The sequence below is a fragment of the Sorghum bicolor genome, chromosome 7, assembly GCF_000003195.3.
Source record: "Sorghum bicolor cultivar BTx623 chromosome 7, Sorghum_bicolor_NCBIv3, whole genome shotgun sequence".
Classification (NCBI taxonomy): domain Eukaryota; kingdom Viridiplantae; phylum Streptophyta; class Magnoliopsida; order Poales; family Poaceae; genus Sorghum; species Sorghum bicolor.
This window is the reverse complement of record NC_012876.2, coordinates 4,684,160-4,698,791: the sequence shown is the minus strand read 5'-3', so window position 1 is coordinate 4,698,791 and position 14,632 is coordinate 4,684,160. Positions and strand designations below refer to the sequence as shown.

Genomic DNA, 14,632 nt, shown 5'->3' with positions numbered 1-14,632 from the left:
TCTTAAGGGGGCACCGGACGCTCAGCCCTTGCGTCCGGTGCTCCAACGTCAGCCGCGTGTCAGAATCTAACGGTAACCTGCAGAGCACCGGACGCTGAGCAGGTTGGCACCGGACGCGTCCGGTGCACACCGGACTCATGCGCAGAGAGCTCCACAAACTCGCAGGGTCACCGGACGCAAGCCACCGGACGCACCCTCAGCGTCCGGTGCTCACCGGACCCATGCGCAGAGAGGGTCGCAAAACGCCCGCACACCGGACGCTAACCACCGGACGCTCAAGCCAGCGTCCGGTGCCTATCGTCCGGTGCCTAACCCTAACCGAGTCGGGCAGCCTGCACACCGGACGCTCAGACACAGCGTCCGATGCCTCTGAGCCAGCGTCCGGTGAGTGTTCCTCAGCGAGAAACACTCCCGCGACTTCTCCAAATTTCCCTCCGGCGCAATAGAAAATATGCACTTCATTTTCTCGAAAAGCGCCGAATCCCGCCTCGCAAGCTCGGCGGGAGGGAGAGAGGAACCCATCCTCTCTCTACCCTTCAAAGTCCACCTCCTTCTCAAAGTGTGCCAACACCACAACGTGTAAACCAACAAGTGCACGTGTGTTAGCAATTTCACAATCATTTTCTTCGAAGAAGTTAAGTTAGCTCACTAGGTTCTAAATGCATGCACATGAACAATAACACCTATTGGCACTTGATAACCGCTTAGCCAAAGAATTCCCCTCTTTATAGTACGGCTATCTTCCTAAATGTGATCACACCCTCTATGGTGTCTTGATCACCAAAAACAAAACCCTAAGCAATACCTTTGCCTTGATCTCCATAGGATTTTGTTTTTCTCTTTCTTCTTTTCCAAGTTGAGCACTTGATCATCTTGTGGTCATCACCATCATCACCATGATCATCACTTGCTCCATCACTTGGCATGTACCAACCTCATTAAGTCTACACACACTTAGTACAGAGGTTAGTACTAGGGTTTCATCAATTATCCAAAACCAAACTAGGGCTTTCACTCAGAGAGTCGATTGAGGAGTCACTTGGATTGCCGCTCCTTAACTTGAGGACTTAGGATACCCCTATGCTAGCCATACTCTGGTCATATTCGCTCTAACAATCTTATCTAAGTATGTGTTTTCCATAGGTACTAGGTTCAAGGATAATGTCTCAAAAAAGTATAATAGTCTATGTTTTAATTTGTGCTTTAATTTTTTAGAGTCCAATTCAACCTCTTTTCTTAAGCCAATCAAATCTTCCAGAAGCTATAGCAAGGACTAATAATTTGGTAGAAACTAATTATGTACTACATTTACATTTCTTTCTTGATTATTTTAGGATGTCATTCAATTTCTTTTGAAACCTGTTAGTTCACTGCAGTTACTCCAACCCTTGTTACAATATGTCACACCAAGCATCACACAAGTTTGATGCCATTATTATTAGTATGTGTAGTAACTTTCATAGATGTATCCATATTTGTTCCACGTCTAGAATAAAAAATGATCACCACTAGTTTAAACAACATGCTTCATCAGGTAATAATACGTCATACCATTATTCGAGGATGTTACTTTAGAGCTTGGGGCAATTTGGAACTTCAAAACAAGGATTTATTTCCATTCAAAATATCATGATATATTTATTTGGATCGATCAGTCAAGATCCAGCTAGAGTTGTCGGTACTAAAAATCAAGCCAATTTTCTAGCAGCATTACTAAAGCAGCAGCATGTGTCCAAAACTGTATCTGGTGGCGTGTTCCAGCAGTTTATCACAGGGTTGCCATACCCCCACTGCTTGCACCGGTCGCGGCACTTACTGATAGTGCACCCCGGCATATGCTCGCACTTCTCTACACAGAGTTAAAAAAAAAAACTAGTCAATAATGACTGTGCCGATATCCAAATGCATACAATCTTTTAGGAAAAGAAATATATGGTTAGAGTGTGCATGATGGACATATATACCATCATTTGCTCCGTGTGCAGGGCAGGGTGTCAACACCATGGCCATGACCACGATCGCCGCCAAGAAGAGAGCCCTAGTATCATTACTCTTGAGAAGCGCCATGGGAAGCAAGATTGATTATTTGAAATGCAATGCTCAATGGCCATGCTTATATAGAGGTAGGTGGCCTATGCAAACATGGCAAAGAATTAATTCTGGCCATTATGTCCTTTGTTGCTGCTATATTGTTTGCTCGGTTTTCTAGATCAGTGTAACTTGATTCCAAGTTAATAAAAACCTATCTCTTTGTACTAGCTCCTTAACATAATTTATACACCTCATCAGTAGCAGACATTTATGAATTTCCAAATCTTGAACCTTATCTTTCGCAATTATTATTTGCCCCCTTTAACATGACTTCACTTATTGCCTATTGGTTGGCGGTTTATTTTAGAGGCTTTTTCCCGTATGCCATTATGAAAGATGGTCCCTTCCTCTGTGCCATTAAAAAGTTCGAACGGACCTCCATACCATGACACTCTTTTTTATCCTTCATATCATTCCGTTCATATTGATCGATAACGGTGGCTAACAGAGTTGTAAAATGACTTAAATGCCCTCAGGCCAAAGAAGCAAGATAAATTTTTATTTTCCCCCTGTGCCGATGACTTGATGAGATAAATTTCTTTCTCTGTCTTTAAGATGAACTATTATTTAATTCATTCATACACTTGCGTACTAAGTATCTGCCCTTTATACTTTCGCCATTTCAAAATATACAAGTCTTCTTCCATTTGCTTCAAGTCAGAACTTTTTAAACATTTATTTATCGATTGCCAGTAGTAGTTATCATATATATCAACGGCAAAGACTGGATTCCTTCCTCTCTTTTTTACAAAATAATACATTTCGTAGATTACATATTGCAGAAAAATAACCATGGTCCATGCATGGTAATGCCTTATATAATGAACTTATTAGAGTTGTGATCAATGGTAATATATATGTCGCAAACAAATACAGTCAAGTGTCTTTTTTTTCAAAAAGTAAATGAATGGAGAAAAAACATTGCATATATTATCTGGCATTGTTTTTGAATAATTTACATAATTCAATTGGCTACTAAACTATGTTACTATTTTGCTAATTTGATTGATTGACCTCTAAATAAGCGTCAGAGTACTAAGAGCAGCCCCATATAGGTTCGGATGCTAGGTGGATGAAAAAATTAAGGCCTTGTTTAGTTCACCTTGAAAACCAAAAAGTTTTCAAGATTTCCCATCACATCGAATCTTGTGGCACATGCATGAAACATTAAATATAAACGAAAATAAAAATTAATTACACAGTTTAGCTGTAAATCACGAGACGAATCTTTTGATCCTAATTAGTCCATGATTAAATAATATTTGTCACAAACAAACAAAAATGCTACAGTACTGAAAATTTTTCACTTTTCGGAACTAAACATGCAGGAACTATGTAGAGGTAGTATTGCCTAAAGTGAAAAGATGGTGGCTTTGCATAGTATTGCAGGAACTTGCAGTTGCAGAGGTAGTATACCTGACAGACACTGACGAAGCTGCAACCGGGAACCGCGTTGGGTGGGAGGAAAAATAGCAGTCTGCGAGCATTGAGGACTGGGAAAGTGTGGTTACTCAAAGAGGCACATGCATTGCGTTGAGCGGCTTTGGTCTCTATCCATGTCTCCCTAACTCCCTATATGAATAAACACTCAAGTTTCAAAAAAAAAAAAACACTTCTTCACGAGGCATATGACGATCCTGTGCTGTGTGCTTGCGTTGAGGCTGTTCTAATGAATTAACAACGTCGTCAGGCTCAAACGAAGCGAGAAAAATCAGAACGTCACCTGCCGGCGGCGAGGTACCGGAGGACCTCATCGTCGGCGCGGGCCTGAGCAGAAAGCCTCACACTGGCCGCCCGCGCCATAGCCTTCCACGTCGCGATCTTGTTGTAGCTAGCCTCGGCACCAGAAAGAGACGTCGTCGACGTCCTCGATCGCCTTGGTTGAAAAGGCGGCTGACCGACCGCCTTCTTTGAAAAGCCAGTTGCCGTCGTCCCCGTCGTAGTCCGGAGAGGTCAGTCAGATCAATGCGGATGGGCTCGTCGCGTGCCAAGCGCCACCACGCGGAGCACAGGAGCGCGGCGCCAAGGAGGATCGGACCTCGCGCTGCCCGATCCTGGGGAAGGCAGTTGTTAGATGATGTGTATACGCATGCAACGTGTATGTATGTGTAAAGCAAGGAAATTGCGCAATCATAGGATATGGATTAGATATAGTCAAAAGAGAGATATATGATTAAAATATGGTCAAGAGAGATTACATGATCACGGTTACTGTAATTAGAATATTATGGATGGATGCATGTGATGCATGTGTAACAACCATATTTGTAACTTCTATGTGTAAGCCACGGACAGGGCTATTCCGTTTAACCAATACAATTAACACGCATGCGTTCGTAATCCAAGATAGGATACAACGTTTCTCTACACGTCTCTGATAATTCTTTCAGACGTCTCACAGCTCGCTTTTAACGGAAGGCACGGTCTCAGCCCGGTACAAGAGAATTTATGAAATTTGAAATATCAAATTCTGTGACTTGTGGCTTGTGAAATATGATCTGTAAAGTATATTGTGTTATGTGAATTGTGAAGTATCAAGGTCTGTGACTTGAATGTGATTTACTTGTGCTTTTGTTGAATTATGTATTGAATTTGGTGTTTTTTATATATCGGGCTAGGACCGGTCCGATGGACTATTGAGTCTCATGCTCTTCGAGCCGGCATGGCTCGAAAATCGGTCCACGTGTCATGCTTGGGCCATCAGGCAGGCACGGTGGCTTATGGAGGCACAGCTCGGTGGCACGACGGGCCACATGGGCTCGTGCTAGCACGGGCCCTTGCCATGCCATGCCGGGCCGGCTCGTTTCTCAACTTTACTTGCACCTTTGAGCAAACTTTACTTGCGGCTTTGAGCCGAGATGGAAACATGCAAACACAGTACACCGATACTACATGGTTTTATGTGTTTTCTATTATTATTCGGTATTGATACTGTATGGGCGTCCGTCCGTTCGAACGGACCACACAGCAATGACTCGAGCGCTCGTGGTCTTTTGTTCGCATCCAACCCGTGACCCCCAGCGGACGGGAACGGACGCACCCACTCACTCTCCCTAGCTTTCTCGCACGCACTCGCTCTCCTCTCACTCCTCCGGCAGGCATCCGCTTCCGCTCGTCCGAGCCGCTCTCCAGCTGTGCCCTAGGTCATGATGTCGTACCCGCATGCGAGCTTGCTGACGCCTCCGCCTCGGCGATCTGACAGGATGGCAAGGGAACGAGTGTGACGCGTCGGGATGGCGGGATGGGCCGCTAGGATTTCTTTTCTTCTCGTGGGACGATGGCGTGGTTTCTTTCATTGTCGTTCTTTTTCTTCTTTCTTTTCATGGGAGGCGCATTACGTGCAGGCGCGTGAGTGGTGGACGGGTCCTAGTGTCCGGATGAACCCTAGGATAGAAGCGCCGATTATTATTACTACTAGATATATACCCATGCTTTGCATCGGGATTATGATATTTTATTAAATTTTGTTATGTAGATGCGCGAGCTCTAAGAACATTATATCGAACACGGACACATAGATCCGATCTTCATATCAAAACTAGATAGGATATGGACATGTGAACCCAAAGTGAATAATGGTTCGTATCTTGCATGGATGCATAGGTGAGGATCGTGATTTGATATCAATCAGGTAGATAGTGATGTTAGAATCTTTTTAGTATAATAGATAGACAGTGGCGGATCTAGGATTTTACGACAGGGTATGCCACTAAATTTTTTGTCCATCGCACAATTAATGTTGGAGTGTAGACTTTACAAAGCAGACACGACAACATACATACATAGCTACCAATTTTTATTCCATCCATGGCGCATATCTTACAGGACACAAGAAGACGGGATGAAAAAAATTGCAAAATAAAAAAAATGAAATGTATTATTTATAGTTATAGTATCTAGAGCGGATATTTTTTAAAAAAATAAATAAATAAAGACACATGAGGTCTCATGGGACACAACGAGAGGAAAAAAAACAGAAAAACTAAAGAGCGAAGTATATTATCTAGGAATGCAAAATGGATTAAGTACATATAGCGGCAAACGAATGCAAAATGGAAAATAAAAACAAAAAATGAGGACAGCATGGTTTGAACCTGCAACTTCAAGGTTTCAAAACAAAAGACTTACCACTAGGCCAGTGAGCAATATTAGTAACTTTGTTGCAAATTTATCTATGTAAAGATAATCTTGTGTTAAGTAGTATAGGGCTGCCCCACATGGTATGCCGTGGCCCAACTGGCATAGCCTGTGGGTCCGCCCCTGTAGATAGAGATAGAAAAAAGAAGAGAAGAAAAGAGATACAGTAATACATACATGGGCAAACATGTAACCTCGACGATTTATATGGATTTATGGTTTAGAGATTTAACGTTATAAAATTGGACTTCCTTAGCACAGGCTTTATTCTAACTCAGTATAAAGTTATAAATAGTAAGTCCAAATCACAGGGGCATATGAGTATATAGGAAGTATCCTCCTATATCAATCAATACGAGTTCGGTCTTCGGTGGATGTGTCCAGCCGACCGTTTACGAAAAATATAGAAAATAAAAAATGGCTAAAAGATTTTTCAATTTTGCTTCAATACTAGAAAAGAATAAATAGAAGACAGATGTCGAATTTACTTGTCGGTGGAGAAGCGGTCCACGGCGGTGGTGCCCTAGTGGACCCTCGCGTCCATCCCACGCGGAGCCGAAAAGAAAAAGATGACGGCAGCAGCTGGAGGTCGATCGATGCGAGCACGGTCAGAATCCAGATGTCATCTCGGCCGTCCGTCCCGCGGCGGCCTGGCTATTTAAGGACCAGACGAGCGGCGCCTCCATCTACACTTGTTGGGAACCCAATCTGCCTTTTCTGCTTCTTGTTGTTTGTTTTTTTTGTGTGTGTGTAGGGCAACGAGATTCCTGATTGCAGATATCGTAGTGTGATGTCGTCGGTTCTACGTGAGATTTTGAGATCCATCTTGAAGTTTTTCTTTCCACCACTTTATTTATTTTATTCTCTGAAAAGCTTCCTCGATTTCTTTTTTATTCCGTGCCGATGATGATTTACTATTTCAAGTTGAATTCGTTGAGAGATTTGTGATGTTCTTGAGGCGTTCAACTGAGGCCCGGCCGAACTGGAATTTTAATTATTGCTTTGTGGTGCATTGAAATCTTGGCTTTAATTTCAGTACCACAAAATTAGACTTGTATTCGTCTCAATCTTTTTTATTTTCCTTCCGATTCTTATTCGTCTATTGTTTGTCCCTCAAATGTGCTAATGATGCCGAATTCTATCTACGGTGATATGCACTGGAGACGTTCAACTATGAGGCACGCCGCACACTGCTTGCTTCCTCCATTTTGTAATATTTCCCTGCTTGCTTCCTCCATTTTGTGTGGGGGTGAAACCAGGAATGTTTGAAGCCCATCCACTTCTACTGGTTCTGATCTTTAGATTTGAAGATTCAATCAGAATCTTTTTTCTGTTACACGTGAGCGGCGGCTGCCAAGGATCCGATTCAGAACAAGTCGTATAGGTGTGTTCATCTATTTTTTATTTTCTACTTTTTTCCTTTACCTTTTTATTTTATTTCTTATTTTCGTTTTTCATCTATTTTTATTCAGAACAAGTCCACTTCTATGTGTTTTTTAGTATTATTTTTATTTTTTATTCTTCTTTCACATAACTTATATGCACACAAATATATCAAAAAACGGTGATTATGGTTAAAATTTCACCATATTCGCATCCACAGAGTAAAATCCTACGCACTCACAAGGCAAGTGCACCCTCCCTCTAGCTCCGCCACTGTATGCACAAGTTGTATAGAATAATTTATGTATACAAATTGTGTTTGATAACTTTTGTACATAAACTTGTTTCATAACTTTTATGTTTTCAAGTTAAGTGGTATAAGTTATAAGTTAATTCGTTCTTGCTATGTTTTTTAGTTTTGGCGTAAGTCATAAGTTGATTCGTTCATTTGTGTTTAGTAACTTTTATACATAAGTTGTTTCATAACTTTTATACATAAGTTTTGATATAAGTCGTAAATTAGTATATGCTGTAATTTAGTACACATAAATTATTACTAGAATAAAATTCTTTGAAATATAGGTCTAGTTTTAATCACCTCATTGTGTAGAATACAACGGTGCATATAGAATTAAAAAATAGATATAACGTTCAGAAAGATACCATTTAAAGTTTTTTTTTCTTTAATTTTCAAGGTGCCATCAGGAGACTGGCTGCATGCAGTAGTTGCTCGGCGCGTGCGCGCATGTGAAAAAGAGAATGACTGTAGTGCAGGGCGGTGGTGCTATAAAAAAAAGAGAGGTGCGAATTATATATTTTTAAAAAATAAACACACATATGTATATCTTTGTTATAAGTACGTCTGAAGAATCGAGTTAGAGGTAAATTTATCAATCCGAATGTTTGCTAATTAGCAGCGCCGGGTAGCAGGGGGAGGTTAGTTCAAGACCATGACGTGTTGAATCAGATTGACATAATCCTTAGTATGCAGACTGGGGTGGCTTAAAATTCAACCAAACAAAATTTTGGGAAACAATACAACAAACTTGAAAAATTGATAGACTCATTAGACTGAACACATTCGTATATTAGACTCATATGAACTAGTGTGTTGTAAGAACCTACATACAGTACAGGATGGTGATTCAGTTGCAAATTTGAAGGCCATCAGAATAGAACTTCGCTCTACTTTCTTCATGAATGCTATAATTGTCATGCTTTGGACTATTTGGAAAATCAGAAATGAGCTTATCTTCAACAATTCTCAGATTGGGATTCATGGTGCAAATGTTCTGTTTTTTCAAGAACTGAGACTGACTAGAGTGAAAGGGAACCTCACTGAACGTTTTGAGCAATGGATTCAAAGTCTACAATAGATTGCTGTCTTAGTCTACTTTTTTTCCTTTTTTTTGTCTCTTAGCTCCCTCTTTTAGTTTGTGGTTGATTTTCTGATTGTATGCTGATGTACTCGGTTTTTTCTCTTTAATAAAGCTCTGTAGGGTCTAAGGCCCCTTCAGTTTCGTAAAAAAAAGCCGTGCGTACAAAATTTGATTAAAAATATACATTGAGCTTTGATATGGTGCTTGGAAGAACCATCAGTTTCTCCTGTGAAAAATATTTACTGCACCTATTAATTACGAAAAATAATTGATTGTTTTTAAGTGCAGTTTAGAACTTTTCTGCTTCTGCACCACTGACTTGTAACCTAATTCTACAAATGCGAATGAGAGTAGTTGGTGCCTGTGATTCGGGATCTCGTCTCTCCTTGTGTCACTGGCACCTAAGTTGTTGTTGCACGACAACACCGCTACATCGTTGTTGCACGGCAACACCGCTACATCGCTGTTGCAGGGTTGTGCCACAGTGATCTTGCTGGACGAACACCCGTCATGACTGAGTGTATCACCGATGGCATGGGTGTTGGCTTGCTCACGTGTCAAAGTAGTCACCGCTGCCCTGCGCCAGGCCGCCAAACATCACGAGCGTCGCGAACCCGATGCTATCGTCGCTTGCACTCATCATGTCCCTTGCGTCCGCCACCGTCGCGGACGAACATGGAGATCGCCTTGACGCATGTTGCATCGTGTGCCAGGTAGTTCGTCAAGATCTGCGCCGCCGTAGCATTGGACGCCATGAACGCCTCGCTGTGGGCGACGACAAGTGGACGCTGGTGGCGTAGGTGGTGTCGTGGATCCAGCTCCAAGATGGATGCTTCGCCGTATGTGGCGATGGTGACGAAGAGAGGTTGTGTGCTACGGGGCTGTGCCATCGTGACCCGTGAGCGAGATGGCAGCATGCGGATCAGCGCTATTGCGGGCTAACATCGAGCGCATGGTAGTCGGAGGGAGTCATCTGAGTTGCTGGAGAGGGAGAAAGCTGTGGAGACAAAAGGAGATAAAGCTAGCGAGGGAGTTGCGGGGATGAGCGTTAGCTACCGAAGTCAATGTGTCCACGGAGCATGGGGACGCTGAGCCGCTGGTGCATCGAGAGGAAGCGAGCGGCAGAGCTGTGGAAGAACATTATGATAAGATGCATTGAGATGAGAAGCAACTCTTTTTTGTGATCTAGAGAAGCAGTTTCTAAGATATTAAAATATTGTTATATCCTCCAAAATTAATTAGAAGCTAGTTTGAGACCCACTTATTTTTTGATTCCGGTTCACAACTTAAGTTGCTTCTATCTAGTTCCTCCTATTTTTATGAAACAAAGGGCTCTCATAATTTGCAAGCGTCGTAAAATTTAACTTCTTTTTAAGAGCAAATACACTTTAAATAGGTAAAAAACAATAAATGATTAACCTTGTCTTTATATACCTAGAAGAAGCCTCATATTAGCTCTGCTGCGTACGAAAGACAGCTAAGTAGTGATATAAGTAATTTACTGTATAGAACAACGTTTTTTTCTATTTAGCACACATGGGTACAACAAAACATACGGTTCTTTATTTTTTCCGTCTACAGTTCTAAACAACCCAAGTCTACTAATTAAAACCGGTTTCGACAATTTTTTGAATTTTTCTACATTATATTTTTCCAGTGTGTTTCACAAATCTCGGCAAGGTCGACGACAGTGCACGGTGGCGGGAACACGGCTGGCAGAACTGAGCAAAGCAAAGTGGAGGGAGAAAAGGAGCTGGAGCGGGAAGGGGGTTGGGGATGGGGATGCCGCCGGCTCGGCAGGCTGGTTCTCGAAGACCGAGCAGCGCCGGAACGCGAGCGTGGCGCGGTTGGGCGAGGCAGCTGTGCTCCGGCCATCGTCGGCCGCGTGGCGACCGGCGAGCATACCTAATGAGGCCTTGTTTTCACTTCAAAATCCAAAAAGTTTTCAAAATTTCCCGTCACATCAAATCGTGCGGCACATGCATGAAGCATTAAATATAGACGAAAACAAAAACTAATTACACATTAAATCGCGAGACGAATCTTTTGATCCTAGCTAGTTTATGATTGGATAATATTTGTCAAATAAAAACGAAAGTGCTACATTAGCGAAATCCGAAATTTTTTCGAAACTAAACAAGGCCTAAGCCTATTGGCTGATTAAAAAAATTATAACCGATAAAACAAACGAACGAGCTCGGTGCAGTGCAGAGCGCGCTCGGGTGCTTGTTGGCGCAGGCCTGCGGTTGGCCAACGGCGTGGTGCTCCGGCAGGGAGAAGGCAGCCACGCGGCGTGCTCGGTTTGAACGATTCATTTGTACCTGTTCTAAACTATGGTTAATTTCATTTCATTTCATCAATACAAGGTTAATTTTTAGCCATTATCTACAAAGGAAAGAGATGGTCGGTTTTGGGCACTCACCATAAGGATAATAACCTCATATCATCAATCTAATTATCGCTAAGGAAAGAGATGGTTTTGGGCACTCACCAACATGACAAATTCAGGCCTTGTTCAGTCCACAAGATTTTTTTTGTTTTCACCACTGTAGCATTTTCGTTTGTATTTGACAATTTTTATCCAATCATAGATTAATTAGGCTCAAATGATTTGTCTTGTAAATTATAGACAAACTATGTAATTAGGTTTTGTTTTTATCTATATTTAATGCTTCATGCATGCGTTCAAATATTCGATGTGATGGAGAATTTTGAAAATTTTTATCTATTTTAAGGTTTATCATTGGATTAAGGGCTGTACTGTCTCCGAAGACAGTCAATTGCATTCCTCTTTTTTGTTGATAGTGAAAGTTTTTTCGAACAAATGAACAACCTCACATGATCTTCGAGTATATGTATGAGATTGTCTATTGATTTAGAGATAGATTTTCTCTCTTCTATTAAAAAAAATACGATTAAATAAAATAATATGATTAGAATTTAGAACCAAGTCATCGTTGCCCTTATCCTCTTTGAAGGCAACGGTGGGCTTATCCTCTTTGATGGGCCTATGTTTGGGCCACAAGCCCACGAGTCTCCCCGCTGGAGCAGGCAGCTTACGTCACTACGCCGCGGGCGCCGCGGCGGCCAGGCCATTCCGTGAAGCGAGCTGCGGAGGCGGAGGCTTTGTCGGAGGCGACGATCGGCGGCAGGAGGCTTGACGGAGGCAAGGCGTACGCCGCTCCTTTCCTGAGGAGCCTTAAGCTCACGGCGGCCGCCGGCTGGAGCAAACAACCACCAAGCTCACCAACCCTAGCCGGCTACCCCGACCGCAAGTTCACCACCATATGTTGGAATGAGAGTGAGTATTTTTCGCGTCCTTTTCTTCAGTTTTTCCTACGATTAAGGGTTTTCTTGCTTGTGAATCGGTGCTATTTACACGGGAAATTCTTTTAGGATGCAGACAAGCAGTAGTATGTTGGGCTCTGGTTTTCTCGAGTTCAAGCTTAACTACGCGCAAATCCATCACCTCGGCATTGGGGACGTGGTCAGCTCCGAGAGCTTCTCCGCCGGGGGTTTCCTGTGGAGGATTAACTGCTACCCGCGTGGGGACAAGGTAGATGGCGACAACGAGCACCTATCAATCTACCTGCAGCTGCTGACCAAATCCAAGAACGTCAGAGCCATCTTCGATGCTTCCGTGGTGTGCAGAGATGGCACGCTGTCTTCTTCAGATGCGCTCAGGTCCGTGGAGGTTTACCCACCCAGGGGCGGCATCGAGCTGGGGTGGAAACGCTTCGTGAAGCGAAGTGATCTCGAGTTGCTCTATGTGATTAATGGCAGGGTCACAATCTTGTGCGGGGTCATAGTCATTGACAGCACCTTGCCTGTGCCGCCGCAGCCTGACTTAGCAAGCCATCTGGGCCACCTACTGGATTCCGCTTTGGGGACAGATGTGTCTTTCGTCGTCGGCGGTGAGGTGTTCCATGCTCACCGTGCTGTGCTCGCAGCCCGATCACCGGTCTTGAAAGCGGAGCTCTTTGGCGCAATGGCAGACGCCGCAATGCCATCCATCACGCTGCACGATATCGAGCCTGCTGCATTCAAAGTTATGCTCCAGTTCATGTACACCGATGCCTTGCCTTCGGATGACGAGCTTGGAGACCCTCTCACTGAGATGATGATGCATTTGCTTGTTGCGGCTGACCGATTTGCACTGGACCGTCTCAAGGTTATTTGTGAACTCAAGCTATGTGAGAATGTCTCAGTCCAAACAGTTGCTTCTGTTTTAGTTTGCGCTGAGACGTACGGCTGTCCAAAGTTGAAGAGAGAGTGCATGGACTTCTTTGCTGTGAAGAGAAATTTCATGAAGGCAGTGGCCACAGATGGTTTTCTCATGCTGTTGCAGAAATTCCCAACACTTGCTGTTGATCTGGCAAGGACGGTGGGGTTGTAGAATGCTTAAATCTCCACATATATATAGTTCAGAAGTTCGACTATATATTTACTAGTGTTTTGGAATCCCAGTGAGCACTATCTCGTCTCCCTTAATTTGGAGCATATTAGAGTATGGAGTGCTTGATGAACAGAGAGCCTGTTCTTTCAGCTATACTTCTTGTATTACTGCTTGAAGTTGCTGCAATCTGATATATGGAGATGTATCAAGTCGAGTTGCTACCAAGTGACATATGCAGTTTCGATGAAGTTGCTGCCTACTGATATATCATGTCTTATGATGTTTCGATCAAGTGCCGTAGGCAGACGTGCAGTTTCAATGAACTTCAAGCCAACTGATACATTCAGTGCTCAATTAAGTTGTTGCCAAAGTACCAAGTGATGCCGCTAAGCGAAGCGAGGTGGGTGATAAGGCAGTGCTCAATTAGCCTATATGTTGTTCCTTTGGGGTTTCTTTTTGCTCTTGGGCTTGTCCTGTCCTGAACCTGGTTTCTGTTTTACAGCTCTCAAGATGTATATTTCCTCTCACTAAGCTGATATCTGTCTAACTATATGTGATCCTAGTTAATGTGAGTACTTCCTCCGTCTTTTTTTAAATATATGACGTATGGAACAAGCTGACTGAAGTGTCTTTCCTCGTTGTGAAGTGCTGTTTGAAAGGTTGCTGGTGGCTTTGGCTTACCTCTTGAATCTTGATCCCACCAAAACTTTGTCTTCCCTTCCAGCTTGTTGCAGATCTACGTCAATTTCTAGAATCAGATTTGGGCTCTGACAGGCGTCTTTGATTTGTTAAGTTTTATTAGCTGTTCAAATCGATTGCTATGGAACTTTGTTGCTTTGATGTTCTTGTTGCTGCTTGCTCCTTGTGTGTGGATTTCAAGCATGGAATTAACATTGTGTTGTTCATTATAATTTCTGTGCTTTCCAAAACTAGTAGAATTTTTAACTGATCTTGTCGATTCCTTTAAGACGTTCGAGGCTGCGAACGTAAGGGCAGCTAGCAGTAGAAATTTGCAGCAGGCAGCAGCCAAAATTTGGCTCTTGCCCACAGTTCAGTTACCCAGTGGCCAGTGGACATGGACAAATGGATTTGAATAAATTTGGGGAGCAGGGGAGGGCATGGAATGGATAACTAAGACATATATTTTTTAATTATTTTGATTATAGAGACATGCATGGGGTTAGACAAGCGCAGGTAACTGAGACATGACTAAGTAATTTTCAGCTGGCAACTCTGAAACTAACTA

At 42.8% G+C, this 14,632-nt stretch overlaps 2 protein-coding genes across 8 annotated transcripts; one reads left to right on the top strand and one right to left on the bottom strand.

Moving 5' to 3' along the window:
- Positions 1,596–2,072, bottom strand: LOC110436841. Its single transcript, XM_021464406.1, has 2 exons — positions 1,965–2,072; positions 1,596–1,849 (listed from the first exon to the last, which is right to left on the bottom strand). Exons 1-2 carry the CDS (start codon positions 2,065–2,067, stop codon positions 1,689–1,691), a joined length of 264 nt encoding a protein of 87 aa, XP_021320081.1. The 5' UTR covers positions 2,068–2,072; the 3' UTR covers positions 1,596–1,688.
- LOC8076601 (BTB/POZ and MATH domain-containing protein 1) lies at positions 6,906–14,291 on the top strand. Of its 7 annotated transcripts, XR_002455062.1 has the most exons (5): positions 6,906–8,412; positions 11,969–12,291; positions 12,387–13,786; positions 13,889–13,954; positions 14,033–14,291. XR_002455062.1 is itself a non-coding variant. In XM_021465040.1 (4 exons), exon 4 carries the CDS (start codon positions 12,388–12,390, stop codon positions 13,384–13,386), a length of 999 nt encoding a protein of 332 aa, XP_021320715.1. In that variant the 5' UTR covers positions 6,906–7,612; positions 8,307–8,412; positions 11,969–12,291; position 12,387; the 3' UTR covers positions 13,387–14,003. The 7 variants fall into 7 exon arrangements, 4 of the variants coding, with proteins under 4 accessions (XP_021320715.1, XP_021320716.1, XP_021320714.1 ...); XR_002455060.1 differs by having other exon boundaries at positions 12,387–13,954; XR_002455061.1 differs by lacking the exon at positions 14,033–14,291 and having other exon boundaries at positions 13,889–14,003.